Here is a 25894-nt window from a genome sequence, read left to right as displayed (position 1 = left end):
GTAACATCATATCCATGGTAGCCTACCATAAAAGATGACTAAGATGATAGCTGACTTCCGGCGACCATCTTTGTTTCGCTGACCACTGACCATGCCACTGACCCACTGACCATGAAGAGTAAAATTTGGAACACGGTAAAAAATAAATAAATAATTAAAAAAGTCTACGTTGTGCGCAGCCCACGGAAGATGTTGGTTTTCAGTTGGATAGTCATTTGGGTATCAGGAAAATATCTTAAAAACAGCGGTAAGTGTCGCATGAAGACATGTTTGGTCTGTATGGATCTATTTTAGAAAAATTGCAGTGTGACAATTAAGAGAAGGTGCACGCGACAGGCACGAACTGGGCGATCGTTAAAATTAAGCTAGCTAAATGTTATGTAACCCCCTAGCCTAGCTATAAAAGTAAGCTAGCTGAAATATGTAACTTGAAAACAATTTATATATTTTTTAATATTCATCCCAGTGTTACTCTAGGCTTCTTTTCATCGTCAAATTACCAACAAAGGTTAACAAGGTTGTCTAGAGTAGCTTTTAACAGTGATATTCTTTAATTAGGCAGCATTAGCTATATATCTGCTAAAGCTATGATATGTCTTTTTAAATTTGTTCAGAGACAAGCATTTGTTAACTTGCCACCAGCAATCAAACAACAATAACATGTATTTAACATTGGTCTAGTTAGGGGGTAGCCTACTATAAGAAAATGGAGGAACGGAGAAGCTATTTTAAATCAGCTGCAATTTGATACCAATACTACTATTCTATGTAATTACATTTCTTGCATTAGCTAAATCTGCTATTTCTGTCACCTAAACTTTGCTAAATGTTCAGATTCTGATCTTTGGATATGCTTGTTTGTGAAACAGTGTAGTGTTTTCTGTCTGTCAATAATAAGGGAAAACCCATTAACGCCAGGAACATAGATAATTTAGAATACAATATTTATTTCAAAAACATGTAATAAACTCTGCTGTTACAAATGCAATGTGCAAAATCTGTTAACCAATATTTGGTATCATATATAGCATTCTTTATGAGCAACGACTCATTTGCATGTGTAAGTTTGCACATACACATGAAAATATCAGCCAACGAAGGCTTCATTGTAAAAACATAGTTGAAGCATTAACAATATGTACATTCACACAAAAGAGAATAACGTAATAATAATTATAACATGTATGTAAACACATGTCTGGTATTTGCTAGAATTGTTATGAGTGACATGTGACATATGATGTACCACAATAGACCTAAAACACATACATGAATGTGCAGTCACACACGCACTAAGTAAAGTACAGGGCCACATCTACCTACTCTGATGGTAAACAAAAGAGTATATCATGGTTAACAAAAAGTGATATATAAGTTTCTCAGATTTTTTTAAAATGGTTTTCATTTGGTTCATGGTTTGGCTACCATGGACTTTTTGTCTTACAATAGTGAAGTGGGCTTAAAAGGTAACCAGACCACACTTTGTATAAGGCATGATGTCACCCAGTGAAATCCAGGTACTGATACATTTAGATTTGATGTTTGATGACTCTTAATTCTATCTAATTGTAATGCTTCTCATGTGTACTCCAGTCTAGCCATTCAGAGATAATCTGGGGTAGAGAGTCAATGGGTTTTCTTTTAAATAAGTAACTCGTAGGACAGAAATCTAGCAGTTCTATGTTAACAAAACAAACAAAATGGATTACACACAACATTAAATAAAAAAAAAACTTCAAAAATAATTGTTCTTTTGTTTCAGAGCCCATAACAGATGTGAAAGCAGCCAGACGTCTTTGGAACAGCGACCACCTTTCACCTGCAGTGAGTTGATACAAAATTAATCATCATCCTGATAATCTGTGATCGACTGTGTATAGTAAATCTTAAAATATTAAATATCCTGTTAAATATTCAGTAGAAAGTGGTGTACATGACAAGGGAAGTTACGGTTTTCTTGTCTTGACCACTGGAGGTTTTTAGTTTCCTTAAAGCGCAGCCAGTCCGAGCAGACCCATAGTTATCAGCAGAACTAGGGGATAATGGTGAAGCAAAACTACAGTGTTAGGCATTGTAGAAACACATATACGTAGTTCCCAGCAATTGTTTTGGATGACTTTGCTCTCTCAAGAAAAACAACCGTTTCTCTTATGCATTGCTTACCTTGTGTCAGTGATTGCTGCAGTGTAATGGCGTTGGCAGTGGTCATAGGGGAAGCAGTGGTCGTGTTGGAGGCAATCAGATTGGTGACGTTGGTCATAGGATTTGCCAGGTCTGCAACGTCGCTTCGTAGTTGGGCAGAGGGGGCTCCTAGGGCACCGGTGGCTGTGAGCGCAAGCAAAAGACAGTGGGTCTTAGTTGACTGTTGAACATGCATACAATGGTGTGTTAATATTAGGGGTGTAACGATCCATCGATGTAGATCGATCCATCGATTGATTTGCGAACGATCCAACTGAATCGATACAACGTCCAAACATCGATACAAATCGATGTTGTATATGCTTTTATTTTGACAATGTCCTTGCCCGGATGTTTGTGACACCATTTCCGCCCGACCGCAGCAGGCTTTTCACGCTTGTTATGATTATCAAAGTTCATTTCGGACACTGAGACCATCGGTAACAGACCTGTCGGTGTTTGCACCATGGGCAGAGGATCATATATCCCCGCTGACAGAGCAGTCGAGCCGGCGCTTACCGGGGCAGCGCGCCGCTCGACAGGCTCGCGGGGTTAGCAGCTGAGCTAGCGGGGCATTCGGCTGTTATCCCCGCGGGCTGTCCAGCACAGCGCTGCCCAGCTCGCAGTGTAAAGTTCCAAGAATGCGCGGCTCGGCTCTCTCAGCGGTGAGAAGCTCCTGCGCTCCCCGGGGCGGTCACCCTCTCCCCGGGGTGAATTTACAAGCCAAAGAGGGTAGCTCTATTAGGCTAATGAGCTAAGCTAGCGAGGAATCCACCAATTCAGTCCTGTGCCCTGAAACCCTACACGGCCCAAAACTACTCAAATGTCACTCCAAGCATTGTTTACTGCCACTACACCTTAAGATATGAATAATAGTAAGAGATTGAAATATATTAATCTTATGAAAGATATTAATCTTATGAATGATATTAAGCTTATGAAAGATATTAATCTTTCAATCAAATAATTCAAGCTAATATTTTTTAGCTGTATTTTACATAGATAGAGGTATTTTGTAAGGAAGTCCCCTTGACATTAAATAAAATGTCATCAAAAAGAGGGAAATAGCCGAGGTAGCATCTTAAATTTGTTGTTTATCCTGTTAATTTCAAGATCTTTAGTGTTCAGAATGCATACAATGGATTAAAATTATACAAATAATTAAGAAGGCTATTCTATTATCAACATGTATTGTTAGATAACGAGATAGGCCATCTTGTGTTAAATGGGCATATAATATCGTCTCATATCGATCGCAGGCCCCTGAATCGAATCGAATCGAAATCGTATCGCAGAAGATTTTAGATATCGGCAAATATCATATCGTTGTCTAATGAATCGATTTAATATCGTATCGTGATGAAAGCAGCGATTTACACCCCTAGTTAATGGTGTGTTAATATGTAACTGATGTATAATCTTACTGCTGTTGAAAGCTCCAGTGCCGACTGAGAGTGTGACAGGTGTTGCTCTGGTTCTTGCGGTCGGTATGGTGGCAGCAAATGTACATTGGATTGTTCTTCCACTGACTCTGCCTCTCACAGAGTTCACAGGCAGCTAGAAAGGGAAGGCAATGAGTGTTAATAATTAATTCATCCAACTGATATTAAAAGACCATGCATATTAAGTATAACGTTTTGACCATTTACTGCTCAGTGACTTTCAAGTATTGAATGTGTTACGTGTAGACAAAAAAAGGTTTTTGCTGCTGTTCATATTTTTGGGGAGGGGAAGTCCAACAAAAAGAGCATCCCCAACTGCAGGGGAAAGTGAGCTCAAACAGGCTTATGTATAGTGCCACACTCTACACCCACCACTAGTCAGAGGAAACACAAACTCACATCTGTTACAGTCAGCACACCGTTGTTGAGGACAGTACTAAAGAAGTTTACAACACCATTGTTGTTTGCACACACGTATGTTGAGTCGTTTCCTCCCTGTGGTGCAAGAAAATAAACGGTAAATATAACTTGGTTACACAGTAGACTTCCAACAAACAGTGTGATCGGCTCAGGGGTAGAATCTGTGGTACTTGAGGAGTGAGTGACAGAACCTGACATACCAGTGTGCTGTCAGTTGACAGGGTGGCAGAGATGTATCCGTCTGACTCTCCTGAGAGCCCAAAGTCAAAGTTGTTACCACTCTGCTGCTTAGCAGAAAGGAAGAAACATGAGCCCGAAGAGGGATTGCACTCAGAGGGCTCCGACGCACAGAGCTGCTGGGACCCGCATCCTGTGTTATTAATGGCTGCCTGTAGGGGAAATAATACACAATTAAGTGGATGGGAAATGTGCTCTTTGTTCAACACCATCGATTAAGGTGACTTGACTTGTTCCCAGTGTTTCCCCTAGAATTGTTTTTAGGCCCGGTGGTAAAAGCTGATAAAGAGTATGCGCGCGGCGTGCGTACCAAATTTGTAGTAGAAATTGACCAAAACTAACTGTATTATGGATGAGCCTCTTTTGACAGCCCGCTACAAATCAGGGCATAGGGTTATGCCTTCACATTCGGTACGTTTGTACATTTTGTGTTTCCCTCAGGATTTTTTGAGACTGCTGGGGGAGAATGGACCTTCTAGTGGGGTCTTGGGGCATGCCCCTGCGGAAGAAAACCTTTACCTTTTTAAAGTTAAATGCATCAAACTGGTGCACTTTGAGAAGCTAAATCTGATTTTATTTTTTTTGCTCTGTAAACAGCTGTCATATGTCCTGCCTAAAACAATTTTATGGAATAATTTGGAGACACAAGCCATATAAACTATTGAAGAAAAACACATAGATATGAAAATAAAATACAATAAACACGAAGACCTAATATAGACAGGTATATCCTGTCTAGTATTAATTTCTGGAATAATCTGGATCATGAAACATTTTCTTTAATTTATCAAATATTAATTTAAAATAAATGAATTAACCTAGGCTACACATCATGATTAGCCTATCAATCAAAATGTGTGCAAAATAAGCAACATTTTGTATTCTGACCCATTATATTTCATGTAGCCTAGTTCTCAATTTAAAACATAAAAATAAAGTAGCATTGAAAATACCAAAAAATAAAGCTTGTAGGGCTACCTGTTCAAGATAACTTGCTGCGCTGTCTCAGCTGTTGATACAGATTGGTTGCCATGGCGACGTAGCGACTTTAACTTTCTAAGTTTTGCTCATCACTTTTTCCTGTTCAGCTCCCTGTTACTGAGTCCTAAATATCTCCAGTGTAGCCTATGCCATGGACCTATAAAGGAAGGTTCTTTCTCGTCAGTTTCCCTGTTTGACATGTGCGCTCCGAATGCACACGTGCATCGCACGGCGTAGCGCAGACAAAAAAAAAAAAAAAAAAAAAGATTAATATATATTTTTTTTTTTTTTTTTTTTTTACTTTTTTTTTTTTTTTTTGGCAGCTGTTGGCCTGGCGGGGGGTCCCGTTGGCCTGGCGGGCCCGCCAGGCCTGTATAATGGTAGGGGAAACACTGCTTGTTCCTATTCTTTTGTATTGTATCCCACTAAGCTCATTTTATTAACTTATTTGTTAGTTTTTTGCCATCACTCACCGGAAGAGTTACCACTGTGATGTTGGTGACAAGGGCGGGAGCAGCAGTTGCGACTGTTGCTGCGGTTGCTGCTCCCGTTACCGGTGCTGCGGTTGCTGCTCCTGTTACCGGTGCTGCCGTTACCGGTGCTGCCGTTACCGGTGCTGCCGTTACAGGTGCTGCCGTTACCGGTGCTGCCGTTACAGGTGCTGCCGTTACCGGTGCTGCCGTTACAGGTGCTGCCGTTACCGGTGCTGCGGTTGCTGCTGCCGTTACAGGTGCTGCCGTTACCGGTGCTGCGGTTGCTGTTGCCGTTACCGGTGCTGCCGTTACAGGTGCTGCCGTTACCGGTGCTGCCGTTACCGGTGCTGCGGTTGCTGCTGCCGTTACAGGTGCTGCCGTTACCGGTGCTGCGGTTGCTGTTGCCGTTACTGGTGCTGCCGTTACCGGTGCTGCCGTTACCGGTGCTGCCGTTACAGGTGCTGCCGTTACCGGTGCTGCCGTTACAGGTGCTGCCGTTACCGGTGCTGCGGTTGCTGCTGCCGTTACCGGTGCTGCCGTTACAGGTGCTGCCGTTACCGGTGCTGCGGTTGCTGCTGCCGTTACCGGTGCTGCCGTTACAGGTGCTGCGGTTGCTGCTGCCGTTACCGGTGCTGCCGTTACAGGTTCTGCCGTTACAGGTGCTGCCGTTACCGGTGCTGCGGTTGCTGCTCCCGTTACCGGTGCTGCGGTTGCTGCTCCCGTTACCGGTGCTGCCGTTACCAGTGCTGTCGTTTGAGCATAGGTGCCCGAGGATATCCAGGACAGTGTCACAAAAAGGACGGTGAGAACCAGTCTGTTGTCCATACCTAGATAGTAACATTATTCATGTAATTAATACAGTAGGGCAGTTCATTTACAGTTTGTTTTGTTGTAGCAGAGAGTGTCACAGGTGTGCTCAGGAAAAATTATTTCAAGGCAAAGTGTTTTGCTGAACATAATACTCAATAGCCATAAGCTTAATATCAAGGTTCTTCAACAAACTGCATCCACAAACATTCTACAAACATCCTGTGGTAAGTTACTCTGTTCGGGTATTGTGCAGAAGAACATTTAACAGATGTAACTGAGACGGACCAACATAGGCTATACCAGGGCTATTCAATAGGCGGCCCGCGGGCCAGGTGCGGCCCGCGAAGGAATATTTACTGGCCCCCGCCTTGACTACCGACCGAACCAAAAAAAAAAAAAAAATTTTTTTTTTTTTTATTTTTTTTTAGTGGTGCACAATCAATGTACTAGCTCGTGTGATGTGTGCTTTTGCATGGTCATAACTGCACGAAAGGCCGCGATCTGCAGTAAATAAATGTGCACATGTGTCTCCAAGCTTTTCTCTATCAGCTGCTCTGTGTATGCAGCTTTGCGGGCGCGATTGTACCGCAGTGTAAGTGTATGGTCCATTATTTGTATTTAGTGTGTCTGCATAATATTGCACCAGTAGAACTTTGCATGTTTGCACAAAATTTGTACCTTCACATAGCAAACAAAATTGCACAACTGTAAAGTCAGTGTCTGTAGTTTTTTTGTATTCAAATAAGCAGTTGTTTATTTCTGTACTGTGCATTGGCATCTTTGAGCAAAATACAGCCAAAAATTTTGCCGCGGCCCTTGACAAACACATTTTGGGGGGGAACCACTGTAAGGTGTTGCACTTAGAGTAGCCTACATTTATTTATATGTTTTTTGATAAGCTGTTGCACTCTTAGTAAACCTAGGCCTACCTGTATTTTGATAAGCTGTTGCACTTAGAGTACATTTATTTCTGTGTATTTTGATAAACTTTTGAAGAGTTAACCTATTGTGTTTTCCTGAACTGATAAGATTGTTAAACACTTAAGCAACAGGCAACCTATGTTAATCAAATAGGGATTTTTTTTTGATAAGCTGGTGAACTCTATTTGATAAAATAAAGACAATATATGCACTCCTATGTCGTTGTAGTGTTTTACAGTATATGTAGCTATTGATGTGATGCTCATCAATTTTAGGCATTTTTTTCTGGCCCCTCGTTTTGGATCATTTCCACCAACCGGCCCTCATTCAAAACTAATTGAATAGCCCTGGGCTATACCATTAGAAAACCAAGACCAAATTTTTCAAAAGTGTGATTAATTGGGGGGCGCCTTTGGCTCAGTTGGTGGGGCGTCCCCCTCCCGGCATGTCGCTCCCCTCTCTGCCCCATTTCACCTCTGTCTCTCTGCACTATCAAATAAAGCATAAAAATGCCCAAAAAATATCTTTAGAAAAAAAAAAAAAAAGTGTGATTAATTTACATAATTATGTTAAATATTCATTGCCATACAAATTTTAAATGTTGTGTTGTAATGTAATGTTACCATTAATTTACCAATATTGCACATGACTTACATATTTGTAATTAAGCCTGAAGTGCTTATTTTGTGAATGCTGTTGAACAATTCAAATTATAATTTAGGATATAAATGGTAAATGCTCTTGACTTATATCTATATAACTTTTATATCTAAATATATTTACTATATATACTGTACATACAATTACAAAAATGCTCATAATATCGATCAGATGCAAACAGATGTTTTTTAAGTGTTATTTATTCTAGGCCCCAGCCACCTGGGGGGCCCATGGTCTTTGGAAGCCAAGGACCTAACTAAGCTATACTTTATTTTTAGATTTTTAGATATTTATGTCAATATCTATTCAAAGTTGGGTGTTTTGGATTATATTTCCTGAGTCGTTCCTGCTCACGGAAAACACATGTAGGCCTACCTGCTACTTGTGTCTGGGTGTCGTTGTGAAAAGTATTTGGACCCCATGAAAAAACAGGTTGGGTACCTTTTGTAGTTCTTCTACATTCCATAGTTACTCTGTAATTTTCCTGAGTCTACAACTATTATTTACTATCTATGGTCTACAAACAGGTTTAAATTATCTCTCCCCATAACGTACATTTTTGTGAAAAAGAATTTCCCTTTGGGGACTATAACTTCTAAAGGCTTTGACATAAGTCTTCAGGTTGACACGACCAGCCAGGTTTCACAAACCTGGCCAATTGACCAACCAGACGAGTCATACCACAATGAAGCTGACGAGCAGCATCATCCTGTTTTAATTATTGCCGTAACCACCAAGGTCCTGCTTTCTGTATTGTTTCTAAAAATACAAAATAAAAATAGACCTAAAAAGGTTCTTAATGCAAAGAAAGACACAAGGCACAAAGAAGTTGGAAATAATTGAAGGGACAGATTTGAGTTCAAAGATTAAGAACTTTTTTTTGTAATGATTTCAGTGCTTTTCTGCAGTGATGAGAGCAGAATGAACTATGCCTAAATGTTGCAACCAAACATAGGCCAACTTTATAGTTTTGAGGGTAGGTTGGTTTGTTTATTCATGTAGAGAACCGCCTTTTTTCATTTGTGTGGGAAGAATTTGTTGTTTTTTAAGTGTTATTTATTTCAACAATACCACCAAAATATTTAAAATGATTTAATGTCATCTGCAGAAATACAAAAAAGTGCAATATTAGTCAATTAGTGTAAATGTATCTTACCAGAAACTAGTAGCATAGAAAACGTGCAAATTGTGAAATAACTGTTTGCTTTAGTGAATACTAAAGAAGAACAATGTCTCTGTGTGAACTGATTATTTTGTAGAGATCTGTTGATCTGTTAAACAATTGTGTGAGTGTGAGTGTTCTTGATATGTATGTAAGGGATTAATTAATTAAAAAACTACTTGTACCATACCATATTTTATGTAATAGTTGATTACAAAACAGACTATACTTAACCAAATAGAGAAAGATATATTCCATGGTTAACTGTTAGCATATAACATTTGAACAACATAACACCATTTATTATTCCACTGCATTCATTCATGAATAGATATTAAGGTATTGCATGGACATTGTTTTAGCCTACCTGTAGATCTTGTGTTCAGTTCTAGTGATGGGTAAAATTGGGTTAAAATGCAAAAAGATGTGCAGGTCCTTGAAAAGAAGATCTTGTAGAGTAGTTTTATCTCAGGTGGACTGCTGGCACCTCTGATGTTGTTAACAGGATCCCAGGTAAAGATGTGACACCTGTTTGCTGTGTGCCACTATTTAAACTAAGGGGGTTTAAGGAGCCAAAAAGAAAACTTCTCTGACATCATCAGTGATGTTTCCGAAGATGGGTGTGGGATAGGGACCAAAGGGCGTGTGTAATTTAAACAACACATGGATTGTGCCATGTCACTGCACATGTAACCACATTTTTCTGTGCTAGAGTTTAGTTCCTAAATGTATTGCTTCCTTGAGGGCTCACAATGCTCATAATGTGCATAGGCCTGTCACGATAACAGCTTTTGCTGGGCGATTAATTGCCTCAAAAATTATTGCAATAAGCGATAATATTGCCGTTTTAAGACCATTTTCAACTAATATAATGATACTGGCATAATAATGCAAGTACACCCTTTCAAAGATCAATACCAGGGCACCAGACACACTTGTTTTACTAGTTGCACTGGCGCCCCTAACTCAAAATGTTAAGGGGGACATTAAATGGACCTTGAATGCATCTATTCACATTTTCCCAATTGTAACTACAGTATATTAGGCCTACTGATAGTGTATTGCCAGCATGTTTTGGACCACACTGACAACAGATTTTACAGATCATACAGTTCATTGTGTTTTTGATTCTGCATCACCATTTGAAATCCTTCAGACATTCCTTTAGGAAAAGGTATTTTTTTAACCAATTTTCACCACAACCCCTTCCTCTGATTTTTCCTCCTCTATCTCTGCGGACTCTCTAAGGAAAAAAGTTATTGGCCCAAAAGTAACTATAGTATTTAGATGACATATTCAGCTAATTTGCATAATATGCTATTCTGAAAGAGGGAAAAAAAAAAAAAAAATGCAATGCTGACCAGGTAGTTAAATTAACTATAATTAACTAGGCCTATTCACATACAAGCTCACTTTACACATGTTCTTTGTTGCTATAACTATAAGGTTAACTTTATTATACACTCAACAAAAATATAAACGCAACACTTTTGTTTTTGCTCCCATTTTTAATGAGATGGATTTAAAGAATCTAAAATTAATTCCAGATACACAATTGTACCATTTCTCTCAAACATTGTTCACAAATCTGTCTAAATGTGTGATAGTGAGCACTTCTGCTTTACTGAGATAATCCATCCCACCTCACAGGTGTGCCACATCAAGATGCTGATCTGACATCATGATTAGTGCACAGGTGTGCCTTAGACTGTCCACAATAAAAGGCCACCCTGAAATGTGCAGTTTTGTCTCACAGCAAAATGCCACAGATGCCACAAGCATTGAGGGAGTGTGCAATTGGCATGCTGACAGCAGGAATGTCAACCAGATCTGTTGTTCGTGCATTGAATGTTCATTTCTCCACCATAAGCCGTCTCCAGCAACTTCACACAGCCATTGAAGAGGAGTGGACCAACATTCCACAGGCCACAATTGACAATCTGATAAACTCTATGCGAAGAAGATGTGTTGCACTGCATGAGGCAAATGGTGGTCACACCAGATACTGACTGGTTCTGAGTGGTCTTTTATTGTGGACAGTCTAAGGCACACCTGTGCACTAATCATGATGTCAGATCAGCATCTTGATGTGGCACACCTGTGAGGTGGGATGGATTATCTCAGCAAAGCAGAAGTGCTCACTATCACACATTTAGACAGATTTGTGAACAATGTTTGAGAGAAATGGTACAATTGTGTATCTGGAATGAATTTTAGATATTTAAGTCCATCTCATGAAAAATGGGAGCAAAAACAAAAGTGTTGCGTTTATATTTTTGTTGAGTGTAGATATGCAGTGGCCTATTGAATATGGACCTATACAACTATTTGCGTGTACAAACGTCAACTGGCAGCTCTTGCCGTGTTTATTGAAGATTTCAGGGGTAGGCTACAGTAGGCTTTGTGAGACCAATTATCTCCCCATGTACATGTAACCGGTACCTGGTGTCTTTTAATAAACACAACTACTAGTATACAATCAAAAATCAATATATGGGCTAATCACCAGAAGATTCTAGGGTTCGTTAAGGAGAGATATGGTACTGTCTGCACAAGAAATGACACACGGAAACAATAGATATATATTTCAAAGGTAAGAGAATGTTTTTTCTTTTTCTTATTTTCAATGCTGTTTTTTTCTCTCTTACCTTTTGGTTTTATTTAAAAGTAGAAAAATTATTACCTGAACAATTATGAAATGATTTAAAAATAAAATGATGGAAAAAAATAAAATTATCACAAATACCTTTCTTAAACCCTTAATTTATATCACCTTTCCTGGTTTCATTTACTTTAATTTATTCCTGTATTAACTACTTTTAATTAATTTTTTATCTATTTAGTTTTTATTATTTATGGCCACTTTTCTTATTTATTATCAAGATATCTATGTTTAGGTTTATATTTATATTATCTACTTATTATTAATTATATTATGGCCACTTGTGTTATCTATATTTAGGTTGCTATTTATTTATTATATACTCTCACTGAAACCAGGAAGTTTTTAGTTTTTAAAACACCTTGCTCTTAGGCAAAGTCTCTGGAAAAGAGTCAACCCTTTAAAATAAAATGTAAAAAAAACTGTTTCAAAAAACTCTGACTAATTAAAACATCCCTCAATTACACATTTCAATTACACTAATAAAACACAGTAAAAAATACAATCAGTCTATTCTAAAGTTTCAATTCTAAATAAGTCAAAGTCTCTGGTCACTACAATGCTGCAGAAAGAAGTTGCCTTATTGTTCTGGGTCCAAAAGGATCGCTTTGATGGGGTAGCTCGCCAGTCTGCACACCACTGCGGGACTCCAGGGAGGGCGAGCAGGATACAGACGTTCCGATCCACACAAAAAACCCGGCCAAGGGTTTCGATATCACGGTGCGGGCTTTTCGGGACTTTTAGTGACGGGGGGGAATCTCTTTTCTTTAGCCAACTGTTTAAAAATAGTCGCTAACGGTCTCTCTCTTCTGTGGCTCGTCCCGAAAAGGAAGAATCACCGTAGCTGCCGTCTACTGACGGTTAGAAGAGGCGGGTCTAATTTCTTATTGGCTACTGAGCCAGAACAGTTGCCAAGCGATCTTTTTAATTGACAGGTGATTAAACAAATCACACCATATTAATCAGATATCTTAAAATAAATGCACTTATTTGCAATACTTTTCTCTTATATGTCTATCACTGTGTGTCACTATTTAAAGCGACAACATACACAAACCATGTATTTCCCTCTAACAAGTAACAACTATTCTATGGGTTTTGATTAAATTCTGATTAAATTAAAAGGTGTTATGTAACCCTGGGTTACATACAGCCCCCCTACCCCACCACCAGTGTTGCCACAGTTACTTTGAAAAAGTAATCCGATTACTGATTACTAGTTACTCCTTAAAATAGTAACTTAGTTACTTTACTGATTACTTGATGTTAAAAGTAACTAAGTTAGATTACAAGTTACTTTAAACGTTACTTTACAGGTTTTGAAACCCATATATCTCAATTTAAAACATGCACATATTAAGAATCATTGAAAATATATAAAATAAAGCTTGTAGGCTAGTAGCCTATAGGCATACTGTTTTCAAAATAATACAAATTATAGTTTAACAAATTTAATAAAAAAAAACGTTTTTCCCCCCATGAAAATAAATGCATTCCTCCAAAGTGCAAAGACAGTAGCAGTGTCTTTAAACTTAACGTGCTTGGCCCTTCACTCTCATGCATTCATTTGACTTTTCTCTGCAATGTGTTGATAGACTGGGTGTGTGCGGCCACCGGTCGCCACGTGACTATAAGTTTCCAAGTTTTAAACACTTCTATCTCCTCAACGTCACCGTACCCGAATCCTAAATATCCCCATAGCAGACGCTATATTTCATGGGGGGGAAAACGTTTGTTTTGCGCCACAGTTCAGCTTAGACTCGGCCGTCATGCTGCTGCACACACACAGACACACTGCATGTCAGAGACGAGGGGCGCTACCAAAAAGACGAGAGGAGCGGTTGGAGCAGTTGGAGCGTTTTAGACACATGCGCGCACATTTACTTACATTAAATCGCAATCGCAGTCATTTGTGCAGTTAAGTAAAATGTTTCACTAAGGAAAATGACAGAAAAAGTAACGCACAGTGACTTTGATGAGTAACTTTAATCTGATTACTGGTTTGGAGATAGTAACGCGTTAGATTACTCGTTACTGAAAAAAGAGGTCCGATGCCGGTAACGCGTTACTTAGTAACGCGTTACCGGCATCACTGCCCACCACCAGCGAAAACTTTCTCCACTCCGAGTCCGGTAAAGATAACACATAGCCTAGCCTATCATTTGATTTTTATATTCAGCAGCACAGTGTCTACATGCACATTTGTACATGCTCACAGGTCAAAAGGCGCATTTTTAAACATGTTTTAAAGAAAATACTCGCCATCAGCCAAAAAGGCAGCACTATTTGATGGGTGCTCACGCAGGATTATTATTTTCGGAATGCGCATGCGCAGAACCACTAGCGAGCAACATTTGATAGGTAGCAGAAAATGACAAGTCACCGGCACGGTGCTGTCTGTCTGCTGCTGCAGGTGGCGGGGGGAAGCTATAGACTGGCCGTATGAGTGAGGGCTGTCAGCACTGAGGACGATACACCAGCCGTTGCTACTCTGCTCACGTGAGCGTGGTTAAGAAATGTTGCTAGATTTGCCGCTGGTCTTTAACAACCTTATCGCTATGGCGACACTTCGGCAAATATAGCGGCAAAGTCGCCAACATGTTTAACAACGTGACTACAGCGAGACACTGCGGTGAAAGTAGCCTAACTGACGTTATCCGCGCAGTTGATCATGTGACAAATCACTCGCGGACTCTCCCTTCTCTCTCCTCTGTCTGTCTCTCTCTCTTTCTCACACACAAAGCGAGAGGGCCGATACACCGGATTGAAAACGTCCAGTCTCTTTGATATAGAGACACGAGGAAAACAAACAAGCTGCAAATGTAATTTATTGCATCCGGCAAAAAATTATCGCTCATTTTAAATTATCGCGCAATTAATTGATTTATTGCTTATCGCGACAGGCCTAAATGTGCATTATTCACATGATGAAGACAAGGAAACAAACTCTGGATTGTTGTCTTTTCATGTTCAGAGAATGCTGTGGCACAGTGGTGGAATGTAAACACAATGTTGTGTTAAGGCAGTTATACTTAATATAACTCCGACAATTTTATTAGACAGTAAAGATGTATCTAGTGTGACAGTTAGATGCAGGGGTTAATCTAGATGTGAGAATCTTGTCATGAGGCAATCATTTCTACCTTCAATTAAAAGCCTACATTTTTAATTGTACAATGGACAATTGTGAGACAAGCTTAATTTGTAATGAAAGTGATAGAGGTTAAGACTTTTAGCTTCTTAACAAGTTAAATAATTAATTTGTATTATATGTACCTTCTACATATTGAAATACTTTTAACATGTTCCACTTCATATGGGGTAGAAAGTGGGAAGGCTTTCTAGGGCCCAGCCACTTGGGGGGCCCATGGTCTTTGGAAGCCAAGAACCTAACTAAGCTAAACTTTATTTTTAGGTTTTTAGATATTTATGTCAATATTAGAGGTGGGCATAGATTAATTTTTTAATCTAGATTAATTTTGGAATTAATCTAGATTAATCTTTTTAATCTAGATTAATCTAGATTAAAATGGCTCATTTGAATTCAATCATAATATGTGTGTGCTCCCTAAATAATGACTCAAAGTAAGTCTTTGAGAACGTGTTTCTCAAGCCAGGTGGCGCATCAGACCAGGGGCTCATCTCCTGTGCAGGTGCACACCTAATGCATCAAGTTAACTTGCGTGCAGAAAGAGGATGTCACGGAACTCATGTCCGTTAGCTTTTCAATATAAGACTGTCAAAATAAAAGTCCCGCAAAACAATCGTTATTTTGGGGATTACCTTCTCCGCGTGAGAAATTTGAGTTGTAGGCTAGCGTGTGAGAGTGTGAGCTTGTTGATATGAGTGTGTCTCACGGCCAAAAGGGTGAGACTTGGCAGCTCTGTCAGTTGTCGAACAAAGCGGACGGACGTGGTCTCTATAGCAACGAGATCAGCTGAGCTATCACTGATAAAAAAAAATATTGTTTCCATAATGATTTCCATAGCCTTAAGCCATAGGCTAGCCTACATGTTGTGTAATTCAGTGATTTTCAACCTTTAATGAGTCGAGGCTATGCATTGGCTTTGGCGATTTCCCTTGCCTCTTTTTTTTCTCTCCACACAAAGCTCTCCCATTGCACACATGCATGCCCCGGCCGCTTCCGAGAGCACAGACTGTTAGAACTCCTACAGTAAACCAATTCCGCATTGCACAAGGTGCAAACAACCTTGGTCTTGTCGAGGTTTCCATTGGGAAGCTTCTTAAAAATACATTTTCCCTGAAGCAAACCCGGCGGCTTCCTAGCTGCATCCATGTCAGCACGTTACGTTTGATGTGGTAGGCTACACAGGTGCGAAGTCGGACTCGTTCTGACTCGTGCACTACAGTGCAATTCGGCCAGGTATATATCCGCGCTAAAATAAGAGGAACAAGAGATTAACGGCGATATTTTTTTTATCGCCGATAAGAGTCTGGCGTTAACGCAGCACGTTAACGCCGTTATCGGCCCACCACTAGTCAATATCTATTCAAAGTTGGGTGTTTACACAGAGCCGCGGCTCCGCTTACGGCCATTTAAAAAGCAGTAGAAAAGCAAACAGGTTTACATTTTCTCTCCCCATCACGTACATTTTTGTGAAAAAGAATTTCCCTTTGGGGACTATAACTTCTAAAGGCTTTGATGTAAGTCTTCAGGTTGACACGACCAGCCAGGTCTGACCAGTTTTTCACAAACCTGGCCAATTGACCAACCAGCCGGGTCATACCACAATGAAGCTGACGAGCAGCATCATCCTGTTTTAATTATTGCTGTAACCACCAAGGTCCTGCTTTCTGTATTGTTTCTAAAAAATAAAAATAGACCTAAAAAGTTCTTTATGCAAAGAAAGACACAAGGCACAAAGAAGTTGGAAATAATTGAAGGGACAGATTTGAGTTCAAAGATAAGATAATAACTTTTTTTGTAATTATTTCAGTGTTGTTGCAGTGATGAGAGCAGAATGAACTAAGCCTAAATGTTGCAACCAAACATAGGCCAACTTTATAGTTTTGAGGGTAGGTTGGTTTGGTTATTCATGTAGAGAACCGCCTTTTTTCATTTGTGTGTGAAGAATTTGTTGTTGATGTTGTTTTTTAAGTGTTATTTGTTTCAACAATACCACCAAAAGATTTCAAATGATTTAATGTCATGTGCAGAAATACAAAAAAGTGCAATATTTGGTGCAGTCAATTAGTGTAAATGTATCTTACCAGAAACTAGTAGCATAGAAAACGTGCAAATTGTGAAATAACTGTTTGCTTTAGTGAATACTAAAGAAGAACAATGTCTCTGTGTGAATTGATTATTTTGTAGAGATCTGTTGATCTGTTAAACAATTGTGTGAGTGTAAGGGAATCAAAATACATTGGTAGGTAGGTATGCTGGGCTAAGTCAGAAATGTGCTACTATTAAAATAATAATGAACCCTTGCTCCCCCAACTGTCCCTGCAAGTCCCTGGTTGATAAGATAGATAGTCTCACTACAAATACATGTATGTGTTTATTGAGGGATGAGCGCACTCACACTCATTGTTGATAGGAGTAATGGGTAAGGGGGGCACATTGACTGGAGGTTTTCAGGGGCGTGTGTGTGTGTGTGTGTGTGATATTTTTAGTCAGTTGTTAGATTATAGGAGAGTGAAACAAATCTAGGTGAGGTTTATGACACAGTGTGGTCCCTTAAATGCAGTGACATTGTTTTCTGTTGGTTGTTTTTTTCAAAAGTATTTACTCAATATTCTCTTCTGTTGATAGCTTTTTTTGTGTAAAATATTTAGGATATATCGGCTGACACCCAACAATGTAGAGTTCAAGTGTTGGGTGAAACTCTCACCCTAGCACACACCTTGACAAAGACACCTTGCAAGAACTACAAGAAGAACCAGGTAAAAACCCTGGCCTTCGGGTGTGTCTGTGCCAACTGTGTCTCTAGGCTGCTCTACTTTTATGATGCACTCTCTAAAGCTGCTGTAATCGCACTCATTATTCGTACTAGGCACCTGTCAATCACTTTTGAAACCACAGGATTGTGCCACACCTAAAGCAAGGTGTCTGATAATTTGTTGGCGTGTCCCCTGGCTTTGCTTTTCATATACATCTTTGTTTCTGTAAAACTTGAAACATTAAAGTCAATACCACATTAATAATTATTATATGGTGTGTGGCGAAGGGGAACAATTAAATAAGTATATACTCATCACTACTCCTGAATTGGTTCCTACAACTAAATTGGTTAAATATTTTGTTGATTTTTTGCTTTGTTTGGTTTACAACTACATTAAATATATAACGGAGGAATGCACATTCAACGTTTTTTTTATAGTCACTAGTGATGATTTTATAAAAATGTGTATTAATTAACTGAGGTGTTAAAGTGTGTGAGGTCTGTATCATGTGTCATTTTGAATTGAGTTAATAAATCCAAAATATGACACTATTGTTGACATAAATTCATGAAGGACCACACAGCAACAGGTATCAGGTTCAAAAGCTGAAGTATTTGGACAGTTTTTAAACATTTTAAAAGCTGTTTATTGAGTTAACCATGAGCCTGGTAAAGATACATCAAGCCTTATCTTTACGATGTTATGTAGTGGTGCAACTAAATAAACTATTCACAATTCTTTTTATCAATCAGTGTGTCAATGCAATGATGAAAATAATTGAGGTGACGGCTCAAAGCGCTTGGTTTGGGATGAAACAACATTGACAATGTATTACATGCCATTGGAAAAATTGTTTGTGTGAGTTGTTTTGACAGCATTCATGCATGGCAGTCTCGCAGTGGCAGCAATGCAAATATGAGGACACACAACATTTGACTTCAAAATGTGTGTATTTTCATTTTAAATGAGCAAAATTCAAATCCTTAGGAATTTGGGCACCTGTCTGCTCAGTTTATTCCAGGAGCTTGGACATTCCCTGATCTTGACAAAGATTCAGGCATTCTCCACACCCAGCTTCTTCCAGTCTAAATGATGACAGATGATGTCCGTGCCCAAGGACATTTTGGGGAAATAAAATAGTCTGCTTTGGGCTTTTTTGTTTTTTTAACTAACTCATTAGTGAGACACTGAGCAGTAGCCTACCTATACCTGCTCATTGCTGCTCTGTATCAGTGCATAAACTAAAATGTCAATGTCAGTAGAGAGTACCTGCAATATCCGAGCCAGATAGTGTAAGCTAGCCTAGGAACCAGTGGTGACACCTAAAGCAGAGAATCAGGCCATCAAAGACTTCTTCCCACAACCGTCACATTCCTTCAACTCAACAGTTTGGTCACAGAGGGAGGAGGAGTAAAAGGAGGACAAAGAATGTTGTTAGGTTTCTGTTGGCCCTTATCTTTTTTTAGATAGATTATTTTCCAAACAAGCTGATTTGGAAACTTAATTTGCCAGGGATTTAATAAACTGTGAACCTTGATTGTCAAGAAGTCAGTACCTGACTTTGTAGCAAAGGAGTTACTGGAGTGGAAATAAATCTTATCCAGCAATCAATCTATTAAAGGTTATTTTTTTCCCTGTAATTTAATTAAAAAAGGGAAACTTTCCTATAGTCTACTGTAGATTTATAAAACATTAAGACATAAACATAAATCTAGTATATCAAAATATTGCAATATTAAACAAGAACTGCATCAATGCAGAGTGGCATGGAGGTGATCATGACACAGCCAGGTTGCTTTGATAAAATAAAATTGATATCTATCTTTGATAGATAAATGTAAAGATATATTATATAGAGAGAGAGAGATGGATAGATACATAGATAGATAGCGTATAGGAATGAATTGTAAAATGTATAATTATGATGAATGCAACAGAATTAATTGTGAGCTGTACTTTAGGCCTATGCACCTGTAGCTGTGAGAAAAGTTCTATATAGCATATTATTGATACTATCTTGTGATCGTATGTGAGAATTGCCAATAGGTGTGGTTCATCTGAGGGCAGTACTACGCACTGAGATTAACAGGTTAGCAAACTTACCGAACGAACAAATACTGTAACAGAAGCCTTTTATAAAATAAAAAGTTGCGGCATTAGCCTAGTTCACTATGGGCTATTAATTATCTGTATGATGTTTAGTGGGGCCTATGAAATTAGGTCAGCAATACATCCTTCAGTTTATTTTTAAAGGAGCAGTAGATCACACCCAAATACCAAAGGAGCGTAAGGGGAACATGAGGGCGATGAGATCAATGTTAGGTTAAACTGTCTGGAACTCGTTTCTGTCGCGTCACTTGCATGCATAGCTTTGGAGGCAAAGCCAGTGTCAAGATTATAACAATCCTATTTAAAAAAACACTTTTGACTCATATTATATAACAACAAAGTAGACTTACAGTGGTCATAGTTTTAATCAGAGCATTTCTATTCAAATCATGTAGGCTACTTGATTTTTTTTGGAGCATGAAAACATACATTGTACACCCAGATGGAAATTGTTGCAAACAACTCTTGCCACTGAATTTCCATGACGATAATCTTTTATTTAGCCTACATAATTAGGCAATTTATTTACTCTCCAAACATTGTGTTTTGTATTGTTGGTGTATTGTATTGTATTTTTGCACAATACAATGCATAGCATAATTGTAGGTTAGCTTACTCAGTCAGCACTGTCAAATGATTAAATGTATCCCTGACAAAGTTATATTAATTAAATGGCAGAGAATGGACTAGATGAAAAAGTTGTTAAATATTGCGATATTTATTAAGTGTGGCCTTCTTAAAGTTAATACGCTTTATATTTAGTAACATCATATCCATGGTAGCCTACCATAAAAGATGACTAAGATGATAGCTGACATCCGGCGACCATCTTTGTTTCGCTGAACAGACCATGAAGAGTGTAATTTGGAACACGGTAAAAAATAAAGATATAATTAAAAAAGTTTACGTTGGGCGCAGCCCACGGAAGATGTTGGTTTTCAGTTGGATAGTCATTTGGGTATCAGGAAAATATCTTAAAAACAGCGGTAAGTGTCGCATGAAGACATGTTTTTTATGTTTTATTTATTTGCACAATTAAAAAAGAAACATACATAAAGAATGGCAAAGAATTCAAATAACATACAGTGCAGGGAGAGGCAGAAAACCCGATGGGCTTATTTGAAGCCTCCACCTAAATAATGTTAAAATTTCACAAAGTTATAAGGAAACACAAAATAAACATACAAAAAATCATATGACTACATAAAGTGATAAACAACTAATAATAACAAATTATATATAATAACAACATAATAATAACATCAATATAAAAGCAGAAAATGTGCGTGTGTAAGTGTATGAGTGTGTATGAAAGTCCGTGAAGGGAATATTGGTTTATACACATAATTTATTAATTCCTAGAGCATATGTAAATCAAAATAAAACATGGGGACATAGACAACAATAAAAACAATAAAATAAAAAAATAAATAAAAAAAAAGCAATTACAAAACAACAGTTAAATGATCTTTTAAGTTTCTTTTGTAGCATTTTATAGAGGAACAGTTTTTTGCCAGATGGGAAAAGCCATTCCATAATTTGTTTGGTCTGTACGGATCTATTTTAGAAAAATTGCAGTGTGACAATTAAGAGAAGGTGCACGTGACAGGCACGAACGATTAAGCTAGCTAAATGTAACCCCCTTGCCTAGCTATAAGAGTAAGCTAGCTGAAATATGTAACTTGAAAACAATTTATATTCTTTTTTTAAATATTCATCCCAGTGTTACTCTAGGCTTCTTTTCATCGTCAAATTACCAACAAAGGTTAACAAGGTTGTCTAGAGTAGCTTTTAACAGTGATATTCTTTAATTAGGCAGCATTAGCTATATATCTGCTAAAGCTATGATATGTCTTTTTAAATTTGTTCAGAGACAAGCATTTGTTAACTTGCCACCAGCAATCAAACAACAATAACATGTATTTAACATTGGTCTAGTTAGGGGGTAGCCTACTATAAGAAAATGGAGGAAAGGAGAAGCTATTTTAAATCAGCTGCAATTTGATACTAATACTATTCTATGTAATTACATTTCTTGCATTAGCTAAATCTGCTATTTCTGTCACCTAAACTCTGCTAAATGTTCAGATTCTGATCTTTGGATCTGCTTGTTTGTGAAACAGTGTAGTGTTTTCTGTCTGTCAATAATAAGGGAAAACCCATTAACGCCAGGAACATAGATAATTTAGAATACAATATTTATTTCATAAACATGTAATAAACTCTGCTGTTACAAATGCAATGTGCAAAATCTGTTAACCAATATTTGGTATCATATATAGCATTCTTTATGAGCAACGACTCATTTGCATGTGTAAGTTTGCACATACACATGAAAATATCAGCCAACGAAGGCTTCATTGTAAAAACATAGTTGAAGCATTAACAATATGTACATTCACACAAAAGAGAATAACGTAATAATAATTTCAACATGATGTATGTAAACACATGTCTGGTATTTGCTGGTATTGTTATGAGTGACATGTGACATATGATGTACCACAATAGACCTAAAACACATACATGAATGTGTAGTCACACACACACACACACACACAAAGTAAAATACAGGGCCACATCTACCTACTCTGATGGTAAACAAAAGAGTATCATGGTTAACAAAAAGTGATGTATAAGTTTCTCAGATTTTTGAAAAATGGTTTTGATATCCATGCAATATTGACGGATTGTTTTACAGGTATTACAGTTTATTAACTTGATGGCTCCACGCCATTGGCTACCATGGACTTTTTGTCTTACAATAGTGAAGTGGGCTTAAAAGGTAACCAGACCCCAAACCCAAACTTTGTATAAGGCATGATGTCACCCAGTGAAATCCAGGTACTGATACATTTAGATTTGATGTTTGAGGGGGCAAAGAGTCAATGTGTTTTCTTGCAAATAAGTAACTCGTAGGACAGAAATCCAGCAGTCCTATGTTAACAAAACAAACAAAATGGATTACACACAACATTAAATTAAAAGAAAAACTTCAAAAATAATTGTTCTTTTTGTTTCAGAGCCCATAACAGATGTGAAAGCAGCCAGACGTCTTTGGAACAGCGACCACCTTTCACCTGCAGTGAGTTGATACAAAATTAAGCATATAATAATCTGTGATTGACTGTGTTTAGTAAATCTGTTAAATCTCCTGTTAAATATTCAGTAGCAAGTGGTGTACATGACAAGGGAAGTTAAGGATTTCATGTCTTGACCAGGTTTTCAGTTTCCTTAAAGCGCAGCCAGTCCCAGCAGACCCATAGTTATCAGCAGAACTAGGGGATAATGGGGAAGCAAAAATACAGTGTTAGGCATTGTAGAAACACATATAGTTCCCAGCAATTGTTTTGGATGACTTTGCTCTCTCAAGGAAAACAACCCTTTCTCTTATGCATTGCTTACCTTGTGTCAGTGATTGCTGGAGTGTAATGGTGTTGGAGGTAATCAGATTGGTGACGTTGCTCATAGGATTTGCCAGGTCTTCAATGTTGCTTCGTAGTTGGGCAGTGGGGGCTCCTAGGGCACCGCTGGCTGTGAGCGCAAGCAAAAGACAGTGGGTCTTAGTTGACTGTTGAACATGCATACAATGGTGTGTTAATATGTAACTGATGTATAAGCTTACCGCTGTTGAAAGTTCCAGTGCCGACTGAGAGTGTGACAGGTGTTGCTCTGGTTCTTGCGGTCGGTATGGTGGCAGCAAATGTACATTGGATTGTTCTTCCACTGACTCTGCCTCTCACAGTGTTCACACTCAGCTAGAAAGGGAAGGCAATGAGTGTTAATAATGAATTCATCCAACTGATATTAAAAGACCATGCATATTAAGTATAATGTTTTGACCATTTACTGCTCAGTGACTTTCAAGTATTTAACGTGTATACAAAAAATACACTGCTGTTCATATTTTTGGGGAGGGGAAGTCGAACAAAAAGAGCATCCCCAACTGCAGAGGAAAGTGAGCTCAAACAGGCTTATGTATAGTGCCACACTCTACACCAACCACTAGTCAGAGGAAACACAAACTCACATTTGCCATAGTCAGTTGGCCGTTGTCGCCGAGGACAGTACTAAAGAATCTTACAACACCATTGTTGTTTGCACACACGTATGTTGGGTCGTTTCCTCCCTGTGGTGCAAGAAAAGAAACGGTAAATATAACTTGTTTACACAGTAGACTTCCAACAAACAGTGTGATCGGCTCAGGGGTAGAATCTGTGGTACTTGAGGAGTGAGTGACAGAACCTGACATACCAGTGTGTTGTCAGTTGACAGGGTGGCAGAGATGTATCCGTCTGACTCTCCTGAGAGCCCAAAGTCAAAGTTGTTACCACTCTGCTGCTTAGCAGAAAGGAAGAAACATGAGCCTGCCACAGAGGGATTGCACTCAGAGGGCTCCGACGCACAGAGCTGCTGGGACCCGCATCCTGTGTTATTAATGGCTGCCTGTAGGGGAAATAATACACAATTAAGTGGATGGGAAATGTGCTCTTTGTTCAACACCATCGATTAATGTGACTTGACTTGTTCCTATTCTTTTGTATTGTATCCCACTAAGCTCATTGTATTTATTTATTTCTTCGTTTTTTTGCCATCACTCACCGGAAGAGTTACCACTGTGATGTTGGTCACGAGGGGGGGAGCAGCAGTTGCGACTGCGGTTGTTGCTGCGGTTGTTGCTCCCGTTACCGGTGCTGCGGTTGTTGCTGCGGTTGCTGCTGTCGTTACCGGTGCTGCGGTTGTTGCTGCGGTTGTTGCTCCTGTTACCGGTGTTGCTGTGGTTACCGGTGCTGCCGTTGTTGCTGTCGTTACCGGTGCTGCGGTTGTTGCTGCGGGTGTTACTGCCGTTACCAGTGCTGTCGTTTGAGCATAGGTGCCCGAGGATATCCAGGACAGTGTCACAAAAAGGACGGTGAGAACCAGTCTGTTGTCCATACCTAGATAGTAACATTATTCATGTAATTAATACAGTGGGGCAGTTCATTTACAGTTTGTTTTGTTGTAGCAGAGAGTGTCACAGGTGTGCTCAGGAAAAATATTTCAAGGCAAAGTGTTTTGCTGAACATAATACTCAATAGCCATAAGCCTAATGTGAAGGTTCTTCTGCATCCACACACATTCTACAAACATCCTGTGGTAAGTTACTCTCTTTGGGTATTGTGCAGAAGAACATTTAGCAGATGTAACTGAGACGGACCAACATAAGCTATACCATTAGAAAACCAAGACCAAATTTTTGAAAAGTGTGATTAATTTACATAATTATGTTACATTTTCATTATCATACAAATTTTAATTCAAATGTTACCATTAATTTACCAAAATTGCACATGCCTTACATATGTGTAATTAAGCTTGAAGTGCTTATTTTGTGAATGCTGTTGAACAATTAAAATTATAATTTAGGATATGAATGGGAAATGGTCTTGACTTATATCTATATAACTTTTATATAGATATAAAAGTATATTTATTATATATACTGTGCATAAAATTACAAAAATACTCATGATAAAGATTAAATACAATATAATTATGAATTGTTCTTGATTTATGTAAGGGATTAATTCATTAAATAACTACTTGTACTATACCATAGTTTATGTAATAGTTGATTACAAAACAGACTATACTTAACCAAATAGAGAAACATATATTCCATGGATAACTGTTAGATATAACATTTGAACAACATAACACCATTTATTATTCCACTGCATTCATTTATGAATAGATATTAAGGTATTGCATGGACATTGTTTAGCCTACCTGTAGATCTTGTGTTCAGTTCTAGTGATGGGTAAAATTGGGTTAAAATGCAAAAAGATGTGCAGGTCCTTGAAAAGAAGATCTTGTAGAGTAGTTTTATCTCAGGTGGACTGCTGGCACCTCTAATGTTGTTAACAGGATCCCAGGTAAAGATGTGACA

At 38.5% G+C, this 25894-nt stretch overlaps 1 protein-coding gene across 2 annotated transcripts; it reads right to left on the bottom strand.

Annotated features, from left to right (window-relative positions):
* Positions 1 to 1973: 1973 nt before the first annotated feature.
* On the bottom strand, positions 1974 to 25894 carry LOC307269110 (uncharacterized protein). Of its 2 annotated transcripts, none has more exons than XM_080051948.1 (7): positions 25735 to 25894; positions 24568 to 24902; positions 24220 to 24411; positions 23996 to 24094; positions 3606 to 3738; positions 2164 to 2325; positions 1974 to 2032 (listed from the first exon to the last, which is right to left on the bottom strand). In XM_080051948.1, the coding sequence occupies exons 2-7, from the start codon at positions 24898 to 24900 to the stop codon at positions 1989 to 1991; spliced, it is 963 nt and encodes a 320-aa protein (XP_079908074.1). In that variant the 5' UTR covers positions 24901 to 24902; positions 25735 to 25894; the 3' UTR covers positions 1974 to 1988. The 2 variants fall into 2 exon arrangements, with proteins under 2 accessions (XP_079908074.1, XP_079908075.1); XM_080051949.1 differs by lacking the exons at positions 1974 to 2032; positions 2164 to 2325; positions 3606 to 3738 and adding exons at positions 22147 to 23243; positions 23371 to 23499; positions 23591 to 23723 and having other exon boundaries at positions 25735 to 25891.

Source organism: Ammodytes marinus, assembly GCF_949987685.1.
Source record: "Ammodytes marinus genome assembly, chromosome: 23".
Lineage (NCBI taxonomy): Eukaryota > Metazoa > Chordata > Actinopteri > Uranoscopiformes > Ammodytidae > Ammodytes > Ammodytes marinus.
Note: the sequence above shows the minus strand (reverse complement) of the source record. Positions and strands in the feature narration are given on the sequence as shown.

Bases quoted from the DNA above. Each gene is read 5' to 3' on its own strand.
- LOC307269110 (XM_080051948.1), bottom strand. From the start codon at position 24,900: ATGGACAACAGACTGGTTCTCACCGTCCTTTTTGTGACACTGTCCTGG. The intron at 3,739-23,995 runs GTGAGTTTGTGT...TTCCCTTTCTAG, and splicing joins GCCAACTGACTATGGCAAAT to CTGCCTGTGAACTCTGTGAG. The intron at 2,326-3,605 runs GTAAGATTATAC...TTGCGCTCACAG, and splicing joins CACTGGAGCTTTCAACAGCA to CCACCGGTGCCCTAGGAGCC.